Below are 26,870 nucleotides of genomic sequence, written 5' to 3'. Positions count from 1 at the left end.
CCGACGCCGGCCGGGCTGGGGTCCAGCAGCGCGCGGCTTGCGGCCGCCGACTGCCCTCCGGAGCGCCCTCGATCCCCCCCCTTCCTCTACGGCGGCGCGCTCGGCCCTCCCCCGCCCCCCACCCGGGACGGCGGGGACGCGCAGCAACCGCCCCCCCCTCACCCGGAGAATAAAGTTTGTGGGCAGCCGCAGGGGCGGGGCGGCGCGGCGAGGGGGTGAAACTTTGAGTCCCGGGCCGGGTGTGGGGGGAGCGCGCGGGGCGCCGGGACACCCACGTGCGGGCCCGGGAGCCGCCGCCGCCGCCGCCTCCCCGGCCTCCTGCTCCGCCGCCGCCGCCGCCACAACCGCGGCGCTTTCCTTTCATTTCTGCTTCTCTCTCTCCCTCTCTCTCTCTCTCTCTCTCTCATTCGCGCGCTCTCCTCGCTCTCGCCGTCTTTCGCTCGCTCCCTCCCTCCTTCCCCTCCCCCTCCCCCAGACGCCATCTCTCCCTCTTTCCCCGGCTCTCCCTCTCTCCCTCCAGCTCCCCGGCATGAGGGAATGTGGAAGTGAAAGGAAAAGACGACATGTTTGCAGCGCGGCGCGGGCCTGCGCGCGGCCGTCCCCGGGGAGAGGCGGGGGGCGGGTCGGCCGCGGCCGCCTCGACCCACCCCCGCGCCCCCCGCGCCCCCGCCGGCGCGCGGCCCGGGGCTGCGGAGATATTTGGGCCGGGGGGCCGCGCGGGACACTCACCCTAGTCCGGGCGCGGCTCCTGCGCTGGGGCCCTCGGCGGGCCGGGGCCGGGGCCGGGGCCGGGCCGGGGGCTCCTGGCTGCCCACCGCCCGGGCTGCTGCTGCGCGCCCGCCTCCACGCGCGCCCGCCGCCTGCTCCTGCCGCCCTCCCTCCGGCTCCTCTCTTTCTCTCCCTCCTCTCTCTCCCTCTCCTCTCTCGCTCTCTCTCCCTCCTGCTCGCTCTCTCGCTCGCTCGCTCTCTCTCCCTCCCTGGAAGAAGGGAATGAGGCAGGGCTGACGTGAAGGGATGCAAAACAGCTCCTCCTAACCCAGCTCGCAGAGGAAGAGAGACAGAAAAGCAGCCCTTTTATCTCTCTTTTGTTTTCTCACTTCCTTCCACCCCCCCAGCACCCCCCTCTTGTCAGCCCAAGTTTTCTTTTCTCTTTCTACCGCAGAGAGGATTTTTCTTCCTTTCTTTCTCTTTCTTTCGGTTCAACTCTCCCACTCAAATTGAAAGCCTGGAGGGTTTTCTTTCTCCTTTTTTTTTCTTCCCTCTTTTCTTCCTTCTTCCTCCTTTCTTATTTCTCTAAAAGGGTTTTGTTTGCTGTGGGAGTTTCGTTTGAAAATCAAGTCACGCCTTTTTTCCTCCTTTTCTTTCTTTCTCTTTTTTTTTCTCCTCTCAGCAGAAAAGGGGAACAAAGATTAACTGAAGCGGGGGAGAGGGGGAGCGTCAGAACCTCGCATGGAAATGGGGGGCCCGGCGCGGCCCCGCACAAAGGGGACCCGGGGGCTGCGCGCCCCCTCCCCCCTGGGAAGCCCGGGGCGTCCTCCCGAGAGGAGGGTCGGTGGGGGTGGGGGCGGGGGCCGCGGCGGCGGCTGGGTGCAGGTTCCTTCCGAAGTGCGGGCGGGGGCCGCCGAGTCCGCCCCTCCCCAGCCAGGGGTGGAAAGCTGGGTGTGTTCTTTACTTATATATTTTTAAAGTAGGCAGATGGGCTTGGAACAAACATCCCCGCAGAGCACTGAACTGTAAAAGAGCCTTTAAACAGCTGTTTGTAGAGCCCTGGACGGCCAGGCTCGAGGGAGCGGCGCGGGCTGCGAGCGCCGGGGCCGGGGTGGGAAGGGGCTCGGAGGAGGCGCTGGGATCGGCCCCCCGTGGGCTCTCCGATCTCAGGGTCTGGGCCCCGGCCCCCCGGGCGCACGGCTGGGGGGCGCCGAGGCGTGGCCGTTCGCGGCGCGGGGGGTCAGGCCCCAGGCACCTCCCCGCGGGGCCGCGGGCTTTGGCACAGCCTGGCCTCCCCCTGACGCCGCTCCTGGGCAGGCCGGACCCTCGGCCTCCAACCTCCGGAACGCCCGCCACTCGGAGCCGCTTCTCGACTCAGAGGCTGGGCCGGTCGCGAGTCCTCGGACTGAGCCGGGCAGAGCCGCCAGGAAGGGTCAATTATTCATGGGGCGCCTGGGCGTGCTCCCAAGACCTGCTCTGCCTTCAGCTTCTCCGGAGAAGTGGGGAGAAGACAAGGGAAAAGTTCCCAGAGCAAAGTTGGCCACGTTTCTCATTTTCCCAAGTAAGTATTGAGCACCTGCTGGATGCCTGACCCTTGGACTGGGGCTGCTGCCAGCGGCTGGGGAGAAACGTGAGGTCTTCGTGGGCCCCGAGAGTTTCCGCAGGAAACAATGCCAGAGCAGGCTGCAGCCCAGGACCAGGTCATCGAGAGGAAGGAAAGCCTGAATCCTCACCCCTCCCTCTTCTCTTCCTTCCCCTTCTCTTCCTTCCTCCCGGCTGCTTCTCCTTGGCTCCACCCCTTCTCCTCATCAATTCCTCCCACACTTCCCTGCTCTCCCTGGCTTTTCACTGGAGGGTCCCTTCTCCCAGCGAGGAGCAGATGCTGAGCCCCATTGTCTCTCCCCCAGTGACTGCAGCCTCCCGGGGACAGGACCTGCCACTCTTCACCCCTCCCCCCAGCCCAGAGGCCTGGGCCTTTAGAGACTGGAGCCCCAAGGCCACTGCCCCTCGCCCCACCCTAAACCAGCTCCTGGTGTTGTGAGCAGTGACTCCAGTCACTCAGAACATGGTTTGTTTCTGCCTGGGAGTGGGAAAACAGTAGCCTGAGACTTGCTTTAGCAAGGAGGACACCATGGTTTTTACATCTGAGCACTGAGCCCGGGATGACCCCAGAGCATTCGCCCACTATGCCCTCTTAATAGGATAGACAGGAAGCCACACTGCTGTCATTTTATATCCTCCCACTTAGTGCACCTAAGCTGTATTCTCCAGACAAAGCAGAACACAGCTCTGATAATCAAGCATTCATTTAACAAATGCTTACTGAGGACCTACTCTGTACCCCACTGTGCTGGATGCTGAGGACCTCACCATCAGCACATATGGCCCTCGCGTAGGCTTTGCAGCCCTGCAGGGGAGGGGAAGTGGTGAGAAGACAGGCAACCACAATGCCATGTGATACACGCAAGGATGAACCAAGGAAGCACCTAAGAGTGTACTTGGACTGGAGTGCTCAGGGATGGCTTTCTGGAGGAGGTGACATCTAAATGAGTAGGCCTGTGCCAGGCAAATGCATGGGAAGGTACAGCCTGTCCAAAGGCCCCAGGGCAAGAGAGAACATTCTTACAGATTCTTGGAATTGCCACAAGTATTTGCTGCAGTGTGGAGTACAGTGGGGGAGTGGGGAGTGAGGACCGCCAGGCACACAAGTCAGGGAAGGGGCCAGTGGGGAGTGTGTCAGGGCGTAGGGGGGGGGCAGTATCAGGGAGATACAGCACAGTTCAGCTTCTCCCACTTGCTAGCTTCATGAACTTGGGTGATAGCAGCCTCCGTGTATAACTTAGATTCAGTTTGCTCACTCCTAAATTGGGGTTGAAGAAGGCCTGTGGGCTGCAGGGACAGGGTCTCCGTTTAAGGGCCCAGGCTTACTGGCTGCATATGCCTGGGCAAGTTGACCTCTAAGTTTTCTCATCTGTAAAATGAGGATGAAAGCCCCTCACTCACAGAGTTGTTGTGAGCCTCACCCGAGTGCATGTCCAGCACAGGATCTGGGACAGAAGGGCCAATATATGGTCACTTCTATTCATTATTATAAATCAGGGAGTGACTGACAGGGAGGTGCCGTACAACGTGCAAGTGACATTACATTCTGGGTTGAAACCAAAATGACTCACTGTGTCTGAAACGTGATGTGCTCTCTGGGGAAGAAGCATTCCTTCAAAGATGGCTGGTGTCGCGTGTGGGTGACTGGGATTGGGACAACACCTATGTCTGATCGGGATGTCCAGGGTGTCCTCTCCCGAACATGACTGGAATGTGCAGACTGGAGTTCCAGAAGCCTGGCCTGATCAGTGGGGGTGTAGCCTGCCTGAAGAACAAATAGGAATCAGAAGAGAGGGGGCCTCATACAATCCAGGAGGGCGCCTAGGAGCAGACACCTGGCTGTGTTTGCTCAGTGGAGAGAAGTAGACACAGACGTTCACACCAAGGGGGAGAGAGGGAGAAAAAGAGATTATTGACTCCTCCAGAGCCCGAATTAAATCCCTTTAAACCTCTCAGGCCTTTGCTTGGGTTCCTCATTCCCCAAGCAACCTGCAGATGAACTTGGCACCAACAAAATGCCCCCGGATGGAGGCAGACCCGGTGTTCCAGTTCCTGCATTGTAAACATTTTATACCTCTATTATTTCTTTATGACACAAGCTCATTGTGAAAGAATTTGAAAACCCGCTAAGCCCAGCTGAAAAAGAACCCCCTGTAGAGACATTATATTTTGGTGTAGATCCTTGGACATTTTATACCCACATATCCGCATGGAAATGCACATCATGGTGAAACTGTGCAAAGTAAATCTAGTTAAACAGATGAATGATGATCCACGTAAATATGTTATTTTTACAAAATTAACGAAAATGACATAGTGCTATGCCTATGGAATTACAACCACTTCTACCCAGTAATAGGCCACAAATACCCTTCCCTGTGTATAAACATCCACGTCATCACTCACGAAAGATAGTATTCCATGATGTGCGTGTATCTTCATTTGTTTAAACAAATTGTTGCACTGCGGGATGTTTCCAGTTCTCCACGTTCATGGACCCGCTCCGATAAGCATAGTCCTAGAGACACCTGAGTGCCAGGTGGACGTCGTGTTCTGGTCATCATTTTACGTAGGAGGAGACTGGTGCATGGAAATGTTAAAACAAACTTCCCAAGGTCACAGCTGTGCTGTGACTGAACCAGAGTTTGAAGCCAGAGTTTCCAGTTAGGAGTTTCGTTCCCGCATATCTGTTTTCTCCTTTTCTTTAGAGCAGCTCTTCCCTCCACATACCTCCCCATTCCCTTTTTTCACAGATTGCCTCCCCGTGATGACCAGTTGGTGCAGATGACCCACTTCCTTCTCTGACACCTTTTAAACTTCAGGAGTGTCCACTTCTGGGGGGAGTTGGGAGGAATAAAACCAGTGCTGTATTTCATGGCTCACATGACGCTGCCGTTCATAAATTGTAAAGCCCATGTGAATGTCAGGAACTCCCGGCAAGGGCCTAGACCCGCAGTCAGACACTGGCACTGTTGAGCCAAATCCCCTGACCTGTCCCAACCCAGGAAGGAAGCCTCCAGATTCACCCCAGAGAGGGAGAAATCAGCCATCGTGATGCAGAAGCCGCAACTGGAGGCCTCTCCCAGGCATGTCATAGTTGCCCGCCGGGAGCCGAAACGGGAAGGAAGGTTTGTTATTAGGAGATGTACCCATCCTCGTGGTCTCCCCGAGGGAGGATGCATTCATGCCACAGGCCTTCCAGAATGTTCATATCCATCTCTGAAAATCTGAGGAATCTTGTAAGCTGAGAAAAGGGATGAAACACAGCTCTTCAGTGTTTCAACTGATGTGTTCACCAGAGTAACTGCTTGGAGATTAGCAGGTGAATATTAAAATCTGTTTTTTTCTTTTTTCCTTAAGATTTTGTTTATTTATTTGAGAGAGAGATAGCAAAAGAGAACACGAGCAAGGAGGAGAGGGAGAAGCAGACTCCCCACTGAGCAGGACCCTGGGATCATGACCTGAGCTGAAGGCAGACGTTTCACTGACTGAGCCACCCAGGCACCCAAAATCTGTTTCTGTCATAAGCAGAACCCAAACAGACTTTTAAAAAAGCATCACCAGTCACTTTGCAATATTTAATATTCAATTTTTAGTATCAAATGTCCCAACTGGACTCCAGCCAGTGGAAGGTGTTGGACCCCAAGGTTGACCTAAAAGGAGCTATGGAAAGCAGAGGTGAGTCTGGGGCCCCTGAGGAACTGGCTCAGTGGCAGGGGACCCAGAACTGGCGGAGAGTCACCAAGAACTAGATTGGTGACCAGGGTCCCACAGAAGATGGGCAATGACTCAAAAACCTCAGAAGCGACAATTTGGGAATAACCAAGGTTTTTAGGGTAAACCCGAAGAAAAGCCAAAGTCTATGCAGATAGATGGGGTGAACATCTGACATCTGCGGATTATTTTTCCAGGAGAAATGACGGGTGCATCAGATAATCTTCTCCTCTGACCCCTTCCTTGTGACCAAGGGTGCATATTTGCAGAGTTCATTCCCATCGTGTAACTTGCCTTATTTGCATAAATATAAGAATAAACATATGCCCAAAGAAACACAAGCCATTGACCATAAACAAGAAACTGCCAGTGTCACCAAACAGTTAAAAACAAATAAATACATAAAAGGCACAACGCTGGTGTGCATTGCTATAGGAGGGCGAATTGGTACAAAGCCTGGAAAATGGGTTGAGATTAGGGATCAAGAGAAGTTTAAAAACTACTTTGATTCAGTAACTTTCGTTCTAGAAATCTGAGAGAAAGAATCAGCAAGGTGGACAAAAATGCACGTGAAGGGTGTTTATCGAAGTATTATTTATGTTGGCAAAAATTACAAACAAAAAAAAAAAGAAGGAAATAACCTAAGGAGTCAACAATGAGGAAATTTTTAAAGAAGTCAGGGCATGCACATTTGATGTAGCTATCAAAAACCATGTTTTTTTAAAAAAAGATTTAATTAACTAACTCATTAATTTAGAAAGCATGGGTGGGGGGGAGAGAGAGAGGGGGAGAGAACCTCAAGCAGACTCCCCCCTAAGCACAGAGCCCAATGTGGGCCTCGATCCCATGACCCTGAGATCATGACCTGATCTGAAACCAAGAGTCAGATGCTCAACCAACTAAGCCATCCAGGCATCTCTAAAAACCATGTTTTTGAAGCATTTTTAATGACTTGGGAAATGTTTGCAGCATTCTGAGCAAGAGACAAAATTGCGTATGCGTCAGAATTATATTTTTGTACAATTTTATGTATACATATATATTTATCCCCAAAAAACACATATAAAATACGGGGAAGGAAATACAAACAAGTTTAAAAAAGTTACTTCTGTTTGTGGGAATTGTAGGTGATTTTTATTTCCTTCTTTGACCCTTAGTGATTTAACAAACAGTGATGAGACTGTTTTTAAACAATAATAGGTATTTGGAGAGCAAGATCAAGGCTTCTTACCCCCTCCACAGCCAGCAGTGAAAAGACCCAGGCCAGGCCTACAAGGAGCTTCCAGTCTGTAGGAGAAACAGTCAAGCAAACAGCAAGTGAATTCTGCAGAATGCAATTATTTCTTCTTCCCTGAAAATGTTTGAAGACCTAGGAGGGAAGAGGAACCAGGGTTTTGGTTGCTGATGATTTGGGCTCTGGGTTGAATAGACTATCTATTGTGAAAGTGTATTGTGCAAAAGGAGAATGGGGCTTTTTATGAAGGGAGATAAAGAGGGTGCGGGGTGGGAACTGCTAGGCTGGGGGAGGAGGAGGCAGGCCTGGACGTGGTGGGTGGACTGCGGGCAGGGCTGCCCTGAAGGTCCTTCCAGGTTGTCCTCCTCAGCCTACACCTTGGTCAGTGTCCAGGGCCAGCCGGGTATTTGGCGCTCTGTTTGTAACAGGGGCTCAGGAAATGTTTACTGTCCCTAAGAATAGATGAACAAATAAGTGTGTAACATCAGGGATCACTCTCATGAATTTCCTTGAAGGCATCAATTCAACACGTTGTCTGGAAAAGAAAGACTCCATCGTGAAACCATGATGATGAGTAAGACAGGAGGGGAACTGATGGTCTTCACCAAGGCAGCAAGGTGTGCGTGTGTGTTGGGGTGTTTGTGTGTATGCATGTGTCTGCTTTAATGTCAGGAGGGACCTGAGTTCAAGTTTGAACGTGGCAACAAATGGAGTCTGAGGAGCTCTTGGCTGTGGCAGCTTGTCAGCTGTGTGACCTTGGCCAGACTCAGTCTCTGAATGCTTCACTGCCTAGAAAATGGGCTTAGAGCAACCTGTGTTCGTGGAGATCAGACGAGATAATGCCTGCAAGAGAATGCTGTGTAGACAGCAAAGCACTCTGCAAATGGAATAAGCTTTTAATGTCAGTATGATTACCTCTAAACCTCCAGGCATCACCTGCTTGGCAGGGACAGGGGAGGGGTAAGTACCATAAGGTGATGGCTTTGCTGTGTCAAATCTTCAGACATGAATTCTCTTTTTGGTCTCCTTCTTTTGCCTTTAATCTTCGCTTCATCAACAAACATTTACTGAGAACCCACAATGTGCCGGCCACCCTCAAGGGTCTCCCAGGCAACCAAGGGTGATGCGTGTAAGACTAGTGATGACTTTTACAAAGAACAGAAGAGGAGGACCCAGCTCTTATCTTTGGGAAGCCTTCTTAGAAGTGGTGACGTGTAAAATGAACCTTGAAAGAAAAGCAGGAATCTGCTCAGCAAAACAAGGGGGGGGGTACACGCTTCGGGCAGGGGAGTGGACTTTAGGAAGTTCCTTACGCTGTGGTTCCCCCGCCCTGAAGCATCCTGCCTCACTGCTGAATGAGACAATACACGCAAAGGACCTCGCACAGATCCCGGCCTTTGGTGGCTACTGAAAAAAGCCAGTTCTTTGTCCTCTTGGTATCAAAATCACTTCCCCTTTGAAGCTTAACTTCCTGTTCACGTTTTGCTCTTTTCCCCCAGTTCCTGAAGATATTTTGACTGTTGGCTTGGGCTGTAAGTTATACTCAGCCTATTTTCCAGGATCCACAGAATAATTTTAAAAGTGGAATTTTCGACCATAAAGAAAATCCCAATAAATTTGAAATACAGACCTCCTATGGATCACATCCTTTGTTCACAAAATGCTAAAACTAGAAATGAATGTTAATTGGCTATTTAAAATTCTCCAAAATGGTTTTTAGATAAAGGAGAAAATGAAGAATAAAGAGTTAACTTGGAAAATAACACAAAGAAGAACTAAATCTATGAAAACCAACAGTGTATGCGCAAAGTTCTCAAAAATTTATTTAGATTATTTATTTATTTATTTGGGGGGTGGTGGGGAGGGAGGAGCAGAGGGAGAGAGACAAGCAGACTCCGTGCTGAACACAGAGCCCGATGAAGGACTTGATCTCATGACCCTGAGATCATGCCCTGAGCCGAAATCAAGAGTCAGACCCTTACCCAACTGAGCCACCTGGGTGCCCCCAAAATTTGATTAGCTTTTAAGATGATTTTACTATTAAACTCAGAAAAAGTTAAACAAACAAAATATTCATTACACAAATTGAGAAATAACAGAAAACAAAACCCCGAATAAAGATAAGAAAGGAAGGACGCCTGGGTGGCTCAGTTGGTTAAGCACCTGTTTTTGGCTCAGATCATGAACCTGGGATCCTGGGATCTAGCCCTGGGTGGGGGCTCCCTGCTCAGCAGGGAGTCTGCTTCTCCCTCTGCCCTCCACCCCCCGCTCGTGCTCTCTCTCTCTCAAATAAATAAAATCTTTTTAAAAAAGAAAGATAAGAAAGGAAGAGATCAGGCAAAAAGCAGAAAAGAATCAATTAGGAAAATGGAAAACAGTCCAATTAATGCATGTGCCTTTGAGTTGGTTCTTTTTGTAAAGACGACGTCTGAATAATACAATGGACAAACGTGATGAAGAAAAGAAAGCAGAAACACACAGGAGGTGAAATGATGGAAATAACAGAAACAGAGACTTTAAAAAGAAAAATCTGAAAGGATATTATGTGACATTGCTGACAAATTTGAAAACGCCAATGAAAAAAGGCAATTTTCTGGGAAAAAGAAAATAGAGAAGTTTCCCTGTGTGACAGAATCAAAAGTAGAAAATCTCAAGTACCTCCCTCGGTTTCTGCTCAAAAGCACCCTGGACAGGGAGACTTCCCCAACCAACTTTCCAAAGCCCAGCGCCCCCACCCCCCTGTGTTTCCATTTTCCCCCACAGCGCTTTACACCATCTGATATGACATATGCCTAATTGCTTTTACTTGTTTCCCTTCTTTTCTCCCCACTGGAATAGGAGCTTCCTGAGAAGAGAGAATGTTTTTTTACTTAAACTTTTTATTTTGACATAATTGTGTTTTTTTAATTAAAAGTTTTATTTTGATATCATCGTAAGAAAACCAGTGGCTTGCTTCTGTAGACCTACTACAGAGCCAGCACACGGTGGGCCCTTGAAATACGTCCTAGTTTAGTGAATAAATGAATTGGGGAAGAATTTAAAGAAGAGAGCAAGGACACTTCCGTCCAAAGGTGTCAGTCCAGAGGATTTTCCCGGGGAGGAGGTGGATGCATTTGAAAGCTTTGAGGCACGAGTAACCCCGTGTTCTAGAAATTAAACCAGAATATAGCACTTTCTCTATGAAGAAAACTGCTTTTTTTTTTTCCTCCCTAAGAGAAGACTTGAATAAGGAGAGACCCACCCTACGCCTGAGGTAAAGGTTAAATAATGTACAGGTGGAAAGGTCAAATGAATTTACAGGCTTAGTGCAAATCCAAATGTGACTCTTTTTCAAACTTTTACCAAAAAAGATTATTAAAATTCATTTAGCAATATAAACAGAATTTCAAAGAAAATTTTGTAGAATAAGAGTAAGGATGGAGGGAACAGATTTATATAAAACATACTAGAAAATTATAATACTTATAATTGTGTGGTATTAGGGCAAAGATATACAGTTATTTTTTTATTCATCTTATTTTAAGTAACTTATTTATTTTAGAGAGGGAGGGAGAGAGAGTGTGCAGGAGCTGGGGGGAAAGGAGGGACTGAGAGAGGGGGAGAGAGAGGATCTTAACTAGTCTCCATGCCCAGTGCAGAGCCCAAGACCCTGAGATCACCACCTGAGCTGAAATCAAGAGTTGGATGCTTAACGGACTGAGCCACCTAGGCGCTCTTATTTTTTATCTTTTTGTGTTAAGTTTTTATTTAAATGATGTGCAGTTATTTTATTTTATTTTATTTTTTAAAGATTTTATTTATTTATTTGACAGAGACAGCCAGCGAGAGAGGGAACACAGGCAGGGGGAGTGGGAGAGGAAGAAGCAGGCTCCCAGCAGAGGAGCCTGACGTGGGGCTCGATCCCAGAACGCCGGGATCACGCCCTGAGCCAGAGGCAGACGCTTAACGACTGAGCCACCCAGGCGCCCCTACAGTTATTTTAATAGAATGAAATAGATAGATCAAGGGGTGTCTGGGTGGCTCAGTGGGCGAAGCGTCTGCCTTTGGCTCAGATCGTGATCCTACTGTCCTGGGATCCGGCCTCGCGCTCAGCAGGGCACCTGCTTCTCCCTTTCCCTCTGTAGCTCCCCCTGCTTGTGTTCTCTCTCTGTCAAATAAATAAATAAAATCTTAAAAAAAAAAGCTTAAAATCAGACAATGATCCACACGCTAATTTAACATGTAATCAAGTACTATCATGGGGAAAAAGGGGTTATTTTAAAAATTATTTTGGGCTAAGAGCTAGAAATTTAGGGGAAAAAAATTCTACCCTTACCTTACATAGCAATACAGCAAATAGGTTCTATTCTGACTTAATAATAATAATAGATCAAACCATTAAAAAGTTGTGAGAAAAAGAAAATAGACACTTTCAAACAGCTGCAGAAGAAATGATTTTTTTTTAAAAAAGATTTTATTTATTTTTGGAGCGCCTGGGTGGCTCAGTCATTAAGCGTCTGCCTTCGGCTCAGGTCATGATTCCAGGGTCCTGGGACTGAGTCCTCCCCGCTCAGTGGGGAGCGTGTTTCTCCCTCTGCCTGTTCCCCCTGCTTGTGCTCTCTCTCTCACTGTCAAATAAATAAAATCTTGAAAAAAAAAGATTTTATTTTTAATTTTATTTTTTAAAAAGATTCATTTATTTATTTTAGAGAGAGAGAGAGAGCATGAGCGTGAGGGGGGAGGGGCAGAATCCCCACTGGGTGCAGATTCAGTCGTGGGGCTCGGATCTCACTACACTGAGATCAGGACCTGAGCCAAAATCAAGAGTTGGACACCTAACTGACTGAGCCACCCAGCACCCCAAGATCTTATTTTTAAGTTATTCCTACACCCAACATGGGGCTCAAACTCACAACCCGGAGTTGAGGAGTCACTTGCTTCACTGACTAAGCCAGCCAGGCGCGCCTAGAAATGACTTTTTAAGCTTAGACTCAGTGGAGGAAATCAACAGAAAAAAGAGCATTGTCGGTGATGTAAATAAGTCAAACCTTGCTGTGCTAAGAAAACAAAAATCATCTCCAGGTTCTATTAAGTGAAGAAATCAAGTTGCCGTTAAGATAATGTTCACTTAAGGAAGAAAAATGTACACAAAACAAAGCTATTTTTGTGTGACCATACCGTGTGTGTCAATGTTTAGAAAGTGGTGAGAAGGGACGTACACAAACTGATAGCATTTGGAGTGTGGCTGGACTAGAGAAGACGGTGGGCCGAGGGGACACTGGCTTTATTTGAAGTGTATGATTTTAAATTTTTTACATCAAGAATATGCTTGGGTCCACTTGTGTAATTTTAAAAGGTAAAGTGGAAACAAAAACAAAAGGGCAGACTGTGTTAAACATTTTTAAATATTTTAAAAGCCGTCTTTAAAAATTATATAAATATCATGTATAAATGATTTTTTTTAAACTGTAAAATCCCAACAGGTAAATGATCAAAAGATACCGTAAGTCAGGTCACTCAGGAGAAAACAACCAGAAAACAAAACTACAAGAAGGTGTTCACACTCATAGTCATTTAAATAAATCCGAAGTGGAAGCAGGCATGGAGGTTTCAGGTTCCAGCTTCCCTTCTGGGCCCCAGGTCCAACTACATCTTGGGAAGTGGGCACTTTGGGGGAGCCCACAGCAGAAGGGGGCCCCTGCCCAAGTCCTCCCAGCTGGAGATTTTGCCAGCGCTGCGGCGCATTGCCCTCCTGTGGAATGGATGGCCCTGTCCTGCCCCGACACTGCCTTTCTCCTCTTTCTGTGACAGGGCCCAGTGCAGAGAGAAGGAGATGTGGTGGGATGGCCAGGCTCAGACAAACTGAGCTCTTTGCTGGGCCCTGAGCACCAGAGCATGGAGAAAGGTTGGCATCAGGGCTTCCCAGAGCTGGGAGGAAATCAGGGGACAAGGTGGGCAGGACTGATGGACCAGGGGCCGCTGGGTGGTTCAGTTGGTTAAGCATCCAACTCTTGTTCTCAGCTCAGGTCTCGATTTCGGGGTCTTGAGTTCAAGCCTTGGGTTGGGCTCCCTACTTAAAGCTCTTGGAGCAGAGTGGAAACCCTTGGACACAGGGACCTTCTCTTCCACTGTCTAGATCCCAGTGTCGCTTACACTGTGTGGACCCTGTGTTTCCACTGTGCGACTGCGGACATCTCACCCCTCTGGATCCAGACAACTTGGGTTTAAATCCCAGCTCTACCTACTACCTACTTGATTCGAGGAAAGTAAGTGAACCTTCCTGAGCTCATGTTTTACTTTTCTGCATTGAGGATAAGAACAGAGCTCCAGGGGCACCTGGGTGGCTCAGCTGGTGAAGTCCACCTTCAGCTCAGGTCACGATCCCCGGGATCGAGTCCCGCATTGGGCTTCCTGCTTAGCAGAGAGTCTGCTTCTCCCTCTCCCTCTGACCCTTGTGCTCTCTTGCTTGCTCACTCGCTGTCTCTCTCGCTCAAATGAATAAATAAAATCTTAAAAAAAAAAAAAAAAAAGAACAGAGGTCCCAGGGTGGTGGAGGGGAGGGTTCAGTGGGAGAGCCAGCGAGGTGCTCAGCATGAGGTCGGGCACGGTTAAAGGCTCGCTAGCTGGCAAACGGTGGCTGGGTTATCATTCTCCGAAGGCCTGACCTCATCAGCGTGAAACAGTTCACGGATACGAACCTGGGTGTCTGTGGCTGCTGGCCATCTCCACTCACAGGGTCTCTTTACATGTCACTTGTCCAAAACAGAACTCCTCATCCCCTTCTGGTCTTCATGCCAAACCTGTCCCCACATTGGGCTCCTGTCAATGGCACCACCGTCCACCCAGGGTCAACCAGAAACCTGCCACTCCCTCTCTTTCACCCACGATGCCCAGTAATCCCTGAGGCAATGGATTTCATCACGGAAATACTTCTCAGGCCTCCTCAGCCCCTCCTCTCCCATGGGCCTCATGCAGCTGCCGGTATGTCCCTCCCCTGTGATAGCCTTTGGCCGCTCTGCGTCCACTCTGGACCCCTCTGACCTATTCTTTAAGAAATATCCTCTTAATGACTTAAACCCTTTTATTTATTTATTTTTGCAAGAGAGAGGGAGAGAGTGTGCGCACGCACAAGTAGGGGGGAGGGGCAGAGGGAAAAGAAGAAGCCGACTCCTCGCTGAGCAGGGAGCCCATGTGGGACTCAATCCCAGACGCTGGGATCATGACCTGAGCTGAAGGCAGATGCTTGACTGACTGAGCCACCCTGTGCCCCACTTAAACCCTTTTAATGGATTTCTATCGCTCTTAGGATAAATCAAAATAAAAAGTGAAATTTACTAAGCAGCAGCTGTGGGCCGGGCGCTGTGCTTTATCTCCTGCAGCTCTGGAAACCCTGTTGGGTAGAGACCATCACTTCCAGCTGGTAGGTCACCTTCAACAAGTTCATTTAGTGCCTCAGTTTCATCATCTGCTAAATGGGGATAATACCTTGCCTTGTTGGGTTATTGCAAGGACCAAATTAGTTCTATCACGTAAAGCGCTCAGAACATGCCCGGTAAGTATTAAGTGCTTATTACATTTAGCTGGGTGTGGGAGACGACCCACCATTTTGCAGATAAGGCAAGAGCCAGAGAGAGGTTAAGGAACTCGGCCAAGGGCTCCGGTGACGAAACGGCCCAGTCAGGATTCACAAGCCTGCTGACTCCATCACTGTGCCGTCTTCAGGGAGAGTCCAGGGGCCCTGCCTGTTGCTCGCCAGCCTGCTCCAAAGCCACCCTGGCCTGCGATACTTGCTTCAGCTCCTAAATGCACCTCGAACCCCCCACCTCTGTCCCTCATAAGCTGTTCCATCTCTTGTGGGCCTTTGTCTCCTCCAGGAAGCCCTCCTTGGACTCCCCAGACCACATGAAGTCCCTGGTAAGTCCTTCCTATAGCCACCCCCCACCCCGCACTTCCTGGCAACAATTCGTGCTCTAGCAATTATTGAATTGTTCATAACACTGTGTTTCCTGTCTGTCTCCCCCCGCCCGCCCCGTGGCTCTGTGAGGGTGGGGACCATGTCTTTCTTAAAGCCCCCAGTCTTTATGGAATGAATGAAACAATGAATGAACCCGGGGTTTCAATTATCCTTGTCAACTAGATGCTGCAAAGCTCTTTCCTCAGGGGGAGGGAGGTGGTGAGGGGAACCTGATGGGAGACCCAAGCCGGCAGAGGAAGTCTAGGATAGCCATGAGGACAGAGGGGTTCATTGGTACGAGGGGCTGCGGGGTCCAGGTGGAAGGGGGTATCAAAATATAGAAGGCAACGTGTTCATGGTCAGCATCTTGCTGGAGCTCTGAAGCTTGGGGTCTGAGTGCAGACAGCCGAATAGAGTTCCTGGCACAGAGTAAATGCTCAATAAACGTTGGTCATTCATATGAACAGCACAATCATCTGAATGGAGTTGTAGGAAAGGCTGTTTTACTTGGGAAAAGGGAAGGAAGGAGGAATAATATGAACAAAAATACAGAGAAATGAAGCATGGGTGTTTGGTCAGGATGGGGGAGCCAGCGTGCATCTGTGGAAGAAAGGCTGGGAGGATGGGTCATGCCGGAATGGAAGGGCCTTGGATGCCTTGTTAGGGTATCTGGGCTTTATCTTTTAAGCCAGTGATTTCCAAAGTGTGTTTGTTAAATGACAATGCATAAGAAGGGCTTCTGTGCCAAATCCGGCAAAGGGCTGATGGAGTAAAAAATAAAACAGGTCCTCTGCTGGAAGACTTGGAGCCTTTAATTCGTCATTTTGGGTTGGGATTCTCTAAGAGTGTGTATGCTATAGGGGGTTTCTTAAACTTCCTTGAGCCAAGAATGAGGATTCTGAGGCCCAGATGGAAGGCTATAAGAAATGCTGCTGTAGGCCCCGGGCAAACTTGAAAGGTTTTGGGGGTTGCAAATGATGGGATCAGATCTGTGTTTTAGGCAAAGAAATTCTGTGGCCCGGTTGCCACTGTGGAGAGAGCACAGGGAAAAGGAGAGGGGGGTACGTATAATTGGCTTGCTCCTGGGGGAAACAGAAGCAGCAGAGAATCACCGGCCCCAGCCAATGGGCAGGGGTGGGGTGGGGCTCCGTGTGGGCTTGGCTGGGGTGCTGTCCCCATGCTTCTAGACGGTCAGAGAGGGGAAAGCCTGAGTGCTAGCCATGCATGGGTTTGAATGCACCTGTGGCTGAGACTAGCACCTCTCCTGTCTACTCCCTCCCACAAGCTCAGGTCATTCTTTTTTTTTTTTTTTTTAAATTTATTAATTTGATAGTGACAGAGAGAGAGAGCACACAAGCAGGGGGAGTAGCAGGCAGAGGGAGAAGCAGGCTCCCCGCTGAGTAGGGAGCCTGACTTGGGGCTCAATCCCAGGACCCTGGGATCATGACCTGAGCCGAAGGCAGACGCTTAACTGACTGAGCCACCCAGGCACCCTCAGGTCATACTTCTGCCGGTCCGTCCAGCCTCTCCCCTGCAGAGAGGTCTCCTACATCCCAGCACCTCTCCAGCCCCGCCCCTTACCACCTCTTGCCCAGGTGCTGCGGAACCAACTCCGGGATTATGGGGCCATCTCCTTTGGATTCCACTAGTGGGCCCCAAATGACCCAAATCATGGTGGAGTTGCGAAGACTCACGTCTTCCAGACACACCTGTAAAAAAGATGTAAGACGAATGTTCTCCTTGATGTACCTACATCAAGAAAAAGGAAAACCGTAACATGTGAAGGGAAATTCAACATAACAGAGAGCTGTGCCGTCACGGCTGGGCCCTTGCAAGGTGGAGAAGCCCCCTTCAGATCCTCACTGGAGTCTCCATCTGTTAGCTCGTTCTCATTAATTAGTGTGCTTTTTCTCAGGCATCAGCACTCATAGCAAATAAAGACAAGGTTTCAGATCCAAAATCTTTTTTATTTATCACTCACTGTTGTAAGCTTTGTCTTCTATTTTTCATTGCAAATAGCCAAGCATTTCCGCTATATTATGGATTACATTTTACAGTGTTAGGCTAGTTGGGGCAGTTTGCAATAAAAAATCCCCCTTCCCTCTCCCCACATGGGTAAAAATGTGCTGAGTTCGAAACTGATTTACAAATGAATTTTTGGAGCATAATCTGTCTGGAAGCTATTTGGCGTATCTTTGTAACCACAAAATTGTGGATCTGTTTGTGAATTTGTTCACCCCAAGTAGACTTCTGCCTTGCTTTCTTTTCTTCCTCCCTCCCTTTCTTCCTGACTTCCTTCCTCCCCCACCCTCTTTGTCTCTCTCATTCTTTGTGACATCCAACACCCCTCCCCCTGCATCCCTCCATCCTGCTTCTCATGATTTTTCCCAATACTGCTTGGAGGGCACCACCCCTCCACCACTCTAAGTCCAAGCCTGGATGGGTGTTGACCCCGCCCAAGGGTGGCCTGTGCCCAGGCCCAGCCAACTCACACAGCACGTTTCCCTGTGTCAGTGTGGAGCCGAGTCAGGCCAGCTAGAGCCAGTGAAAGTCTCTTGGTTATTTGATTTGTTGGACTACCTTCTCCCTTTTCCTGAGAGGGTAAGAGGTTTGGAGCTGTGGCCGCCATCTTTCCGTGACAGGAAAATGAAGCCAATATGGAGGGGAGCAGACTTAGAGTCAGCCTTTGATCCTCTGACAGGCTGCAGCTGAAGCCCCACCTATGGTGGGGGCTTTTGTTCTATGAGCCACTAAATCCACTTTGCTTAAACCAGTTTGGGTTCGGTTTTCTGTCACTTGGTAACCAGAAGTGTCCTCACTGGTTCCCACGTCTAGTCACCTCTTCTCCATTAGTGAGCCTCACGGCAGATTCGCCGATCCCCCACTGTCGATGGCAATACACTACTCTTCTCCCTCTCTCTGCAGGATGAGCAGTGCATGCATGTCTTGCTGAAAGAAAAGGAACCGTTTTTAAATATTCTGAGCTTCAGTCTTCTCTGTACCTGCAAATAGGCGAGTCACATATGTTCCCAGGGCTCCAGCAGACACTAGCTGTCCTCTGGCATCCGTCCTGAAACCCAGAGCTGCTCTCCTGCTGGGAAAGGTAGCCAGCCCACAGGCAGAACCAAGCAGACATGAACTCAGGGTGTTTTGAGTCTCTTGATCCAAACTGACCAGACTGGCCTCTCCTGCCCCTTCTCTGGAGGCAGAGAGAATTCGTGGCATCTTTGGAAGAATAGTAAACCTGGCTGTTATGAGAGAAGAAAAGTGATTAAAGCCATGAGCCAGTTCTGGGTCCAAAACCTCATCTCACTGCTCGCAAGCTGGGTGCCAGTGGCAAGTTACTGAGCCTCAGTTATCCCATCCGTAAAATGGGGTTAGCAGTATCCACCTCGCCGAGCATTTGTGGGGTAGAGCACAATGCCTGAAGTAAGCAGCCAATATATGAGGAGAAATAATGCTTCTTATTATCATGAGGCATCTCCAAGCCTGGTCTAACCTGTGAGCATGCCGAATGAAGCGTACTGTTAACTGGAAAGGTTCTAAAGATGGAGAGGGCAGGCCGTGGCTATGGTTTGGCTTCTCCTTAGCAGGAGCCATGGGGTAAAGTACATGAACTTTAGTTTTAAGGATGAGTTAAGCTCAAGTCTGGCTCAGTCACTTACAAGCTGCATGACCTTGAATAAGCTATGAGTGACTTTTCTGAGCCTCCATGATCCCATCTGTAAAATAGGCAAGTGGAAACTTATCTCAGAAGCGTGTGAGGATGCGAAGAGCTAATGTATGCACCTGCCTGGCACATTGTTCAAAACTCGGTAAGTAGTAGGGTACACCTCGAGCGTGTCCAGAAGCTGGCTATGCGAATGATGGTCCATAATTATGTGAGCACAGCAACGAGGCTGCTGGGATCTTTATTTAAGCAGAATTAATTATTCCTTAGACAAGGGATGTAATTTACGGTGAGAGACAAGGAAGAGAAGCAAAAGGAGGAAGGATAATGAGAAAACAGCACGTGTGAGGGAGGAAGAGCTACGCGAGATGACGCCGTCTGGAGAGCTTTCTGCAGACTGCTGCTGTCTGCCAGCCGATGGCGGGAGCGCTGGCCCAGCTGTAGGAGAGCTGGGTCCCGGCCTCTGCCTCTTCCTCCAGAAACTCGCCTCACTTTGGTTCTGGCTGAGATGCTTTCCTTAACTGTGTGACCTTGCGTGGGTCGCGGCTTCTCTGAGCCTCGTATTCTCTCTGTGAGATGAGGGTATCGACACTTGTCTCTGTCACAGGGTGGATGTGGGGACTGAAATGTGGAACGTGGACACACTTTTAAAATTCCCTAGAATCCCTTACGGTCCCAGATGGACTCAATAGTCTGTGGTTTGGGTTCTGCCATTTTCTAATGCACATTAAACATTCTGAGCATACTTTTTCTTTTTCTTTTCTTTCTTTCTTTTTTGGGGGGGGGGCAGAGAGAGGGAAAGAGAGAATCTTAAGCAGGCTCCATGCCCAGTGTGGAGCTTGACTCTTACAACCCTGAGATCATGTCCTGAGCTGAAATCCAAGAGTCAGATACTTCACCGGCTGAGCCACCCAGGCACCCCTGAGCATACTTTCTCTGTGTCTGTTTCATGCCCTGGAGCATGGCTATGGTGGGGACGGGGTGGGGAGGGCAGCAACACAGAATTTGGCTTGGGCTGGGGTCTTGTCGGAGGAGGTGCCTGAGGAGGGGCCGTTAAATGCAGCAGGGGCTGAGGGGGCAGACAGGAGGCAGGCTAACTACTTAGGTGTCAGACAGACCTCAACCTGAATCCTGGCCTCCAGCTGGGAGACACTGGGCAGATCCCTTATGAACTTTCCAGTCTCCCTTTATTCATAGGGATGAGAGTGTTACTGTGAAGACAGAAAGAGAAACGTGTGTAAAGCACTTAGTGTGGTTCCTGGCACCTTTTCCATCTCCGTGAGTTTTAGTTTATTACCCAAAGAGGAGAGACACATCAGAAACTCAGGAACCCCTGAATCCAGCCTGGGTTAATTCAGAAATGAGCACTCGACCCTCCAAGGGGGAGTCTGATTTTCAAATGTACTTGTCTTCCTTCACTTAATACTGCTTGATTGGCTTAGAATGGCAGAGTGGGGACTCTCACAGTCGGAGGGGATATTAGCCAGGGCTTGGAGCCATGGCCTCAGGAATCCGCAGAGAGCGGCATCGGTGCCAGGAAGGCCCGGTAGGCAGGGTTCCAGGAGTCTGCTGTTGAAGGTGGTTTACAAACCCCACAGCCCCATGCTTGAGTCCATTACGGTGCTCCTCCCCTGCGGTCGAGGCCATTCTTGGAAGAGTCGTGTCACAGTAGACGTTATTACCTTTCTTTCCTGGAGCAGGAATCCATCGTCCAGTCACGATCATCCGGGTCCAATTTTATTTTTGTTTTTTTTTTCAAGTTTCAGAGATGTATTCAGCAGTGTAAACCCCAACACAATACACCAACATGATCTCATGCATTGAGAGGGGAAATCTTTCCTGGATAAAGAGGAAAATTACGCAGATGGCTTCTGCAAGACCTCCATCCTAAGCAGCTTTATAGTGAAACATTTCATTTAAAAGTCTGGACCTTCTTTCTTCAGTTTGCAGTAATCTACACTCATCAAGTAAAACTTGTATTGATCATGGAGACCCAGTGTGTTCCAGGTTTCTGGTTATTTTTCTTATCCTAACTGACATCCAGATTGAACACTGCCAGGAGGAGCAAGACATAGAGCACTGCTCCAGTACCTTCTCCCCCTCTGAGCTCGGATGCTTCTTGGCTGGACCGAGGATCTGGTGGAAACAATGGTGATGGCAGAGGTCTCGGGTCCAGAAGGAGAACAGATCAAATCTGCAAGCCCCTATACCCTGTGTCCAGTTTCAGATCAATTTCTAGAATTCTACAGCATCCCCCACCGGGAGCTCCAGGGTGCTGCCTGCTAGGCCCTCCGAAGGATGAGCTGGGGCTCTGAGACTGGTGCTGAGCAGCAGAAGGAGGAGGGAGACCAGAATCCTGAAGAACTCAATCTTTTTGGCAGGGGAGGTGACAGTGGGGTATCTGGAGGCCAGAGGCCAACGGGATGGAGAACACTGTCCTCTGTGAAAACTTAGGCTGTCATTAATATCATCGAGGCTCCAAAAGACACCCCAGCATTCTAATAAGAAATGAAAGCCCGAGAGGCTCAGTGCCCAGTCTGGTCGGCAGACGCTTGCCAGGCCAGGCGCCCCCAGCAGAGGGCGCACGCGGGGATGGGAGGGGCCACCACGCCACATCCCATCTGGTCCTGCTCCGCCAGAGCAGGGCAGGTACCAGGAGACCTGCCACCCCAGGGATCAGAGTCATTCAAAGGAGAGGCCCAGGAGTGTTGGGGGTGGGGAAGATAGAGACTGGGGCACTTGACCCCAGCCTAGCTCCCCAAATTTGCACATAGTTTTGCACGGATTGGGTTTCCACCTAGTGCAAGGCACAGCCTGGTCTTCCCGCACACTGCTTCCAGATTCACCTGCTGAAGATACCGCTCGAAACATGTGCTTCTTCTTTTTTTTTTTTTAATGATTTTTTATTATATTATGTTAGTCACCATACAGTACATCCCCGGTTTCCGATGTAAGGCTCGATGATTCATTAGTTGTGTATAACACCCAGTGCACCATGCAATACGTGCCCTCCTTACTACCTTCTGCTCCAGGACCTACAGTGACTCCCCATTTCCACGGCATCATGTGAAGTCCCTGCCCGGTGTCCGGACCTTTAATGTCTGCCTGGTGTCTCCGCCCTTCCGGTCGGTGTCATGTCTCCGTGCACCGTTTCCCTGGGGCAGACTGGTGCCCTCGCTCGCTCGCCTCAAACTGCCACCGGCTTTCTCTTCTGTAAAATGGCCCTGGTAGTGCCCCCTCCCCCACAGAGTCGCTGGGGTGGGGATTATGTGAGAGAACACATGTGAACGACGCGCCTGGCACGCAGTAGGCATTATGGTAAGTGTTTGCGGTAATAGTGATTCTGCTTCTGCACGAATCCCTTCCTTTTTAAACCCCCCACCTCCTCGCCCAGCCAAGACGTCTCTGTCTTTCACAGCCCGGCTCAACGGGGCTCTTCTTCCCAGAAGCCATGCAGGGTCCCTTTGGGCCAGGAGTTTGCAAAGCTGGGGCGCACCTTAGGAAGTCTATTTTTCTTTTACGTGGCTTAAAATGTTTTATTTCGGTGGTAGAAGCACATCACATGAACTTTACCACCGTAACCATGTGTAAGGGTACCGTGCAAGCAGTGTTGCATGTGTTCACACTGTTGTGCAACAGATCCTTCGAACTTGTTTATTTCGCAAAACCAGCACGGTGCACCCTGAACAAAACCTCCCCATTTCCTGCTTGCCCCAGCCCCTGGCAATCGCCCACTTTCGTCTCTATGAATTTGAATATTTTAGAGACTCAATATAAGCAGAATAGTACAATATTCGTCTTTTTGTAACTGGCTTCTGTCACTTAGCAGGACGTCCGCAAGGTTCATCCGTGTTCAGCGTGTGACAGGATTTCCTTCCTTTTTTAAGGCTGAATAACATTCTACCATATAGTGTATATACATACATATATACACATATTTGTACACCACATTTTTAAGAAAGATTTTATTTCTTTATTTGAGAGAGAGAGGGAGAGAGCACGAGGGGGGGAGGGGCAGAGGGAGAAGCAGGCTCCCCGCTGAGTAGGCAGGCTGATGTGGGACTCGATCCTAGGGCTCCGAGATCACAACCTGAGCTGAAGGCAGACGCTTAACCAACTGAGCCACCCAGGTGCCCCACTTCTTTGGTGTCTTTACCCCAAAGTGGGATCGCTGCATCGTAGGTGCTTCTGTGTTTGATTTTTTGAGGAACTGCCATACTGTTTTCCTTGGCTTTTGTGCCATTTTGCAGTCCCACGACCAGTGCACAGGGTTCCAATTCCTCCACATCCTGGCCGACACTTGTTATGCTCTGGTTTCTAATGGGTGGGAGGTGATCATCTCATTTGTCTGTTTTTGCTTTTACTGCGTGTAATTTTGGCGTCATATCCAAGAAATCATTGCAAAATCAAACGTCTTGAAGCTTTTCCCTGATGTTTTCTTCAAGGAGATTTATACTTTTGAGTCTCTTGTTTAGGTCTTTAATCAATTTTGAATTAATTTTTGTATATGGTATAAAGTAAGGATCCAACTTCATTTTTTTTGCACGTGGCTATCCAGTTTTCCTAGCACCATTTGTTGAAGAAATGGTCCTTTTCCCATCAAGTGGTCTTCGCATGCTTGTTGGAGACCATTTGACCATACAGGGCTATCCAGTGTTGCTAGAGATCCCAAGTGAATTTTAGGATGGATTTTTTTTTTTTAATTTCTGCAAAAAAAAAAAAAAAAAGTCATTGGTATTTTGATTGGGATTGCGTTGAATCTGTAGAGCACTTTGGATAGTCATGACTTCTGAACAATATGTGGTTTTCTGATCCATGATCATGGGATGTCTCCATTTACTGGTGTGATTTTTTAAAAAATTAATTAATTAATTTTAGAGAGAGAGAGCACAAGTGGGAGGGACAGAAGGAGAGGGAGAGAATCCCAAGCAGATTCCATGCTGAGCGTGGAGTCCCACGCAGGGCTTGATCCCATGACCCTGAGATCACAACCTGAGTGGAAACCAAGAATTGGCCACCCAGGCACACCTACTTGTGTGATTTTTGTATGTTGGACCATCTTTGCATTCTGGGAATAAATTCCACTTGGTCATGGTGTCTTGGTCTTTTTAATGTGGTTGAATTTGGTCTGCTAGTGCTTTGTTGAGGATTTTGGAATCAATATTAGGATAATTCTGGCCATCATAAAACAAGTTTAGGAGTGTTCCTTCCTCTGCAACTTTTTTGGAAGGGTTCAAGGAGGATTGGTATTAATTTTATTTTAAATATTTGGTGGAATTCTCCAGTGAAGTCATCTAGTCCTGGGCTTTTCATTGTTGGGCAGTTTTTTATTACTAATTCAAACTCCTTACTGCTTATAGGTCTGTTCAATTTTATTTTATTTTATTGAAATGCAATTGACATACAACATATTAGTTTCAGGTGTACAACATAATGATTCAATATTTGAACAATTGCAAAATGATCACAACACTAAGTCTAGTTAGCACCCATCACCATACATGGTTACACATTTTTTTTCTTGCAATGAGATTTTTAAGATCTACTCTTTCAGCAACTTTCAGATGTGCAATACAGTATTATACTCACCATGCTACACATTGTACTCCTTAGATTTTCTCTCCCTTTCTTCCTTCCTTTCTTCTTTTCCTTTTCTTTTCTTTTTCAGATGTACAATATAGTGATTCAACAATTCTATACATTACTCAGTGCTCACCACCATAACTGTATTCTTTTATTTTTTAAGATTTGTTTATTCATTTGAGAGAGAGAGAGAGAGATAGCACGAGCAAGGGGAGGGGCAGAGGGAGAACAGACTCCCTCCTGAGTAGAGAGTCCAATGCCGGACTCGATCCCAGGACCCTGAGATCATGACCTGAGCCGAAGGCAGATGCTTAATTGACTGAGCCATCCAGGCGCCCCACTGTAACTGTATTCTTAATCCCCTTCATCTATTTCACCCATCCTCCCCACCCACCTCCCTTCTGGTAATGACCGGTTTGTTCTCTGTATATAACAGCCTGTTTTTTTGGTCTCTTTTTTTCTTTGTTTTTTGTTTCTTAAATTCCACATATGAGTGAAATCATATGTTATTTGTCTTTCTCTGACTTATTTCACTTAGCATTGTACCCTCCAGATCCATCTGTGTCATTGCAAATGGCAAGATTTCATTCATTTTTATGGCTGAATAATATTCCGTTGTGTATGCAGACCACATATTCTTTATCCATTCATCTGTTGGTGGGCACTTGGATTGCTTCTGTAATTTGGCTATTGTAAAAACGCTACGACAAACACAGGGGTGCATATATCTTTTCAAATTAGTGTTTTCATGTTCTTTGGGTAAATACCCAGTAGTGGAATTACTGGAACATATGGTAATTTATTTTTAATTTTTTGAGGAAACTCCATAGTGTTTTCCACAGTGGCTCCACCAGTTTGCATTCTCACCAACAGGGCTCCTTTTTCTCCACATCCTCGCCAGCATTTGTTGTTTCTTATGTTGTTGATTTTAGCCGTTCTGACTGGTGTGAGGTGATCTCTCATTGCGGTTTTGATGTGCATTTCCCTGATGAAGAGTGATGTTGAGCATCTTTTCATGTGTCTGTTGGCCACCTGGATGTCTTCTTTGGAGAAATATCTGTTCATGTCTTCTGCCCATTTTTAATTGGATTATCATTACTATTACTATTGGTGTTGTTACATAAATTCTTCATAAATTTTGTATACTAACCCTTTATTGGATATGTCATTTGCAAATGTTTCCTTCCATTCAATAGGTTGTCTTTTAGTCCTGTTGATTGTTTCCTTCACTGTGCAGAAAACTTTTATTTTGATGACGTCCCAATAGTTTATTTTTGCTTTCTTTTCCTTTGCCTTAGGAGACATATCCAGAAAAGTGTTGCTATGGCTATTGTCAGTGAAATTACTGCCTGTGCACTCTTCTAGGATTTTTATGGTTCTAAGTCTCATATTTAGGGCTTTAATCCATTTTGAGTTTATTTTTGTGTATGGTGTAAGAAAGTGTTCCATTTTCATTCTTTTGCATGTAGCTGTCCATTCACCCAACACCATTTGTTGAAGAGACTAAATTTTTCCCATTGGATATTCTTGCCTCCTTTGTTAAAGATTGATTAACCATATAATTGTGGGTAAGTTTATTTCTGGGCTCTCTTTGCTGTTCTATTGATCTATGTGTCTATCTTCGTGCAGGTACTATACTGTTTTTATTACTACAGCTTTGTAGTGTATATTGAAATCTGGGATTGTGGTACCTTCAGTTTTGTTCTTTTCCAAGATTACTTTAGCTGTTCGGGATCTTTTGTGGTTCTCTACAAGTTTTAGGATTATTTGTTCTAGTTCTGTGAAAAAGGCTGATGGTATTTTGATAGGGATTAAATGTGTACATGGCTTTGGATAATATAGATATTTTTAACATTATTGGTTCTCCCAATCCATGAGCATAAAATATCTTCCCATTTGTTCTTCTGTTTTGTTCATTTGTATTTTATAGTTTTTGGAGTATAGGTCTTTCACCTCCTTAGCTGAGTTTATTCCTAGGTATTTTATTACTTTTGGTGCAGTTGTAAATGAGATTGTTTTCTTAGTTTCCCTTTCTGCTACTTCATTATTAGTGTATAGAAATGCAGCAGATTTCTGTATATTAATTTTGTATCTTGTGACCTTACTGAATTCATTTATCAGTTCTAGCAGGCTTTTTTTGTGGAGTCTTTAGGATTTTCTGTATGGAATATCATGCCACCTACAAATAGCAAAAGTTTTACTTCTTTCTTATCAATTTTATTCCTTTTTCTTATCTGATTGCTACTGCTAGAACTTCCAGGACTGTGTTGAACAACATGAGGAGAGTGGACATCCTTGTCTTGTTCCTGACTTAGGAGAAAAGCTCTCAGTTTTTCACCATTGAGAGTGATGTTAGCTGTGGGTTTTTCGTATATGGCTTTTATTTCGTTGAGGGCTTTTTATCATGAATGGATGCTGTACTTCGT

The 26,870-nt window shown here is 47.8% G+C and overlaps 1 protein-coding gene and 1 long non-coding RNA gene across 2 annotated transcripts in view; both read left to right on the top strand.

Annotated features, from left to right (window-relative positions):
• Positions 1 to 529: 529 nt before the first annotated feature.
• LOC103660189 lies at positions 530 to 13,683 on the top strand. The gene is made up of 4 exons (XM_040642613.1): positions 530 to 765; positions 1,723 to 2,269; positions 13,049 to 13,142; positions 13,374 to 13,683. Exons 1-4 carry the CDS (start codon positions 530 to 532, stop codon positions 13,463 to 13,465), a joined length of 969 nt encoding a protein of 322 aa, XP_040498547.1. The 3' UTR covers positions 13,466 to 13,683.
• Positions 13,684 to 21,812: 8,129 nt separating this feature from the next.
• LOC103660188 overlaps positions 21,813 to 26,870 on the top strand; it is a 29,882-nt gene continuing 24,824 nt past the window's right edge. The window contains exon 1 of the long non-coding RNA XR_567724.2: positions 21,813 to 22,179. This is a non-coding gene — a long non-coding RNA (uncharacterized LOC103660188). The remainder of the gene's footprint in view (positions 22,180 to 26,870) is intronic.

Source organism: Ursus maritimus, unplaced genomic scaffold (assembly GCF_017311325.1).
Source record: "Ursus maritimus isolate PB19 unplaced genomic scaffold, ASM1731132v1 scaffold_27, whole genome shotgun sequence".
Lineage (NCBI taxonomy): Eukaryota > Metazoa > Chordata > Mammalia > Carnivora > Ursidae > Ursus > Ursus maritimus.
The sequence above is the reverse complement of the archived record's forward strand: the minus strand, read 5'-3'. Positions and strand labels throughout refer to the sequence as shown.

Bases quoted from the DNA above. Each gene is read 5' to 3' on its own strand.
- LOC103660189 (XM_040642613.1), top strand. From the start codon at position 530: ATGAGGGAATGTGGAAGTGAAAGGAAAAGACGACATGTTTGCAGCGCG. The intron at 766-1,722 runs GCGGGCCGGGGC...ACATCCCCGCAG, and splicing joins CTCCTGCGCTGGGGCCCTCG to AGCACTGAACTGTAAAAGAG. The intron at 2,270-13,048 runs GTAAGTATTGAG...TTTCTGTGACAG, and splicing joins CACGTTTCTCATTTTCCCAA to GGCCCAGTGCAGAGAGAAGG.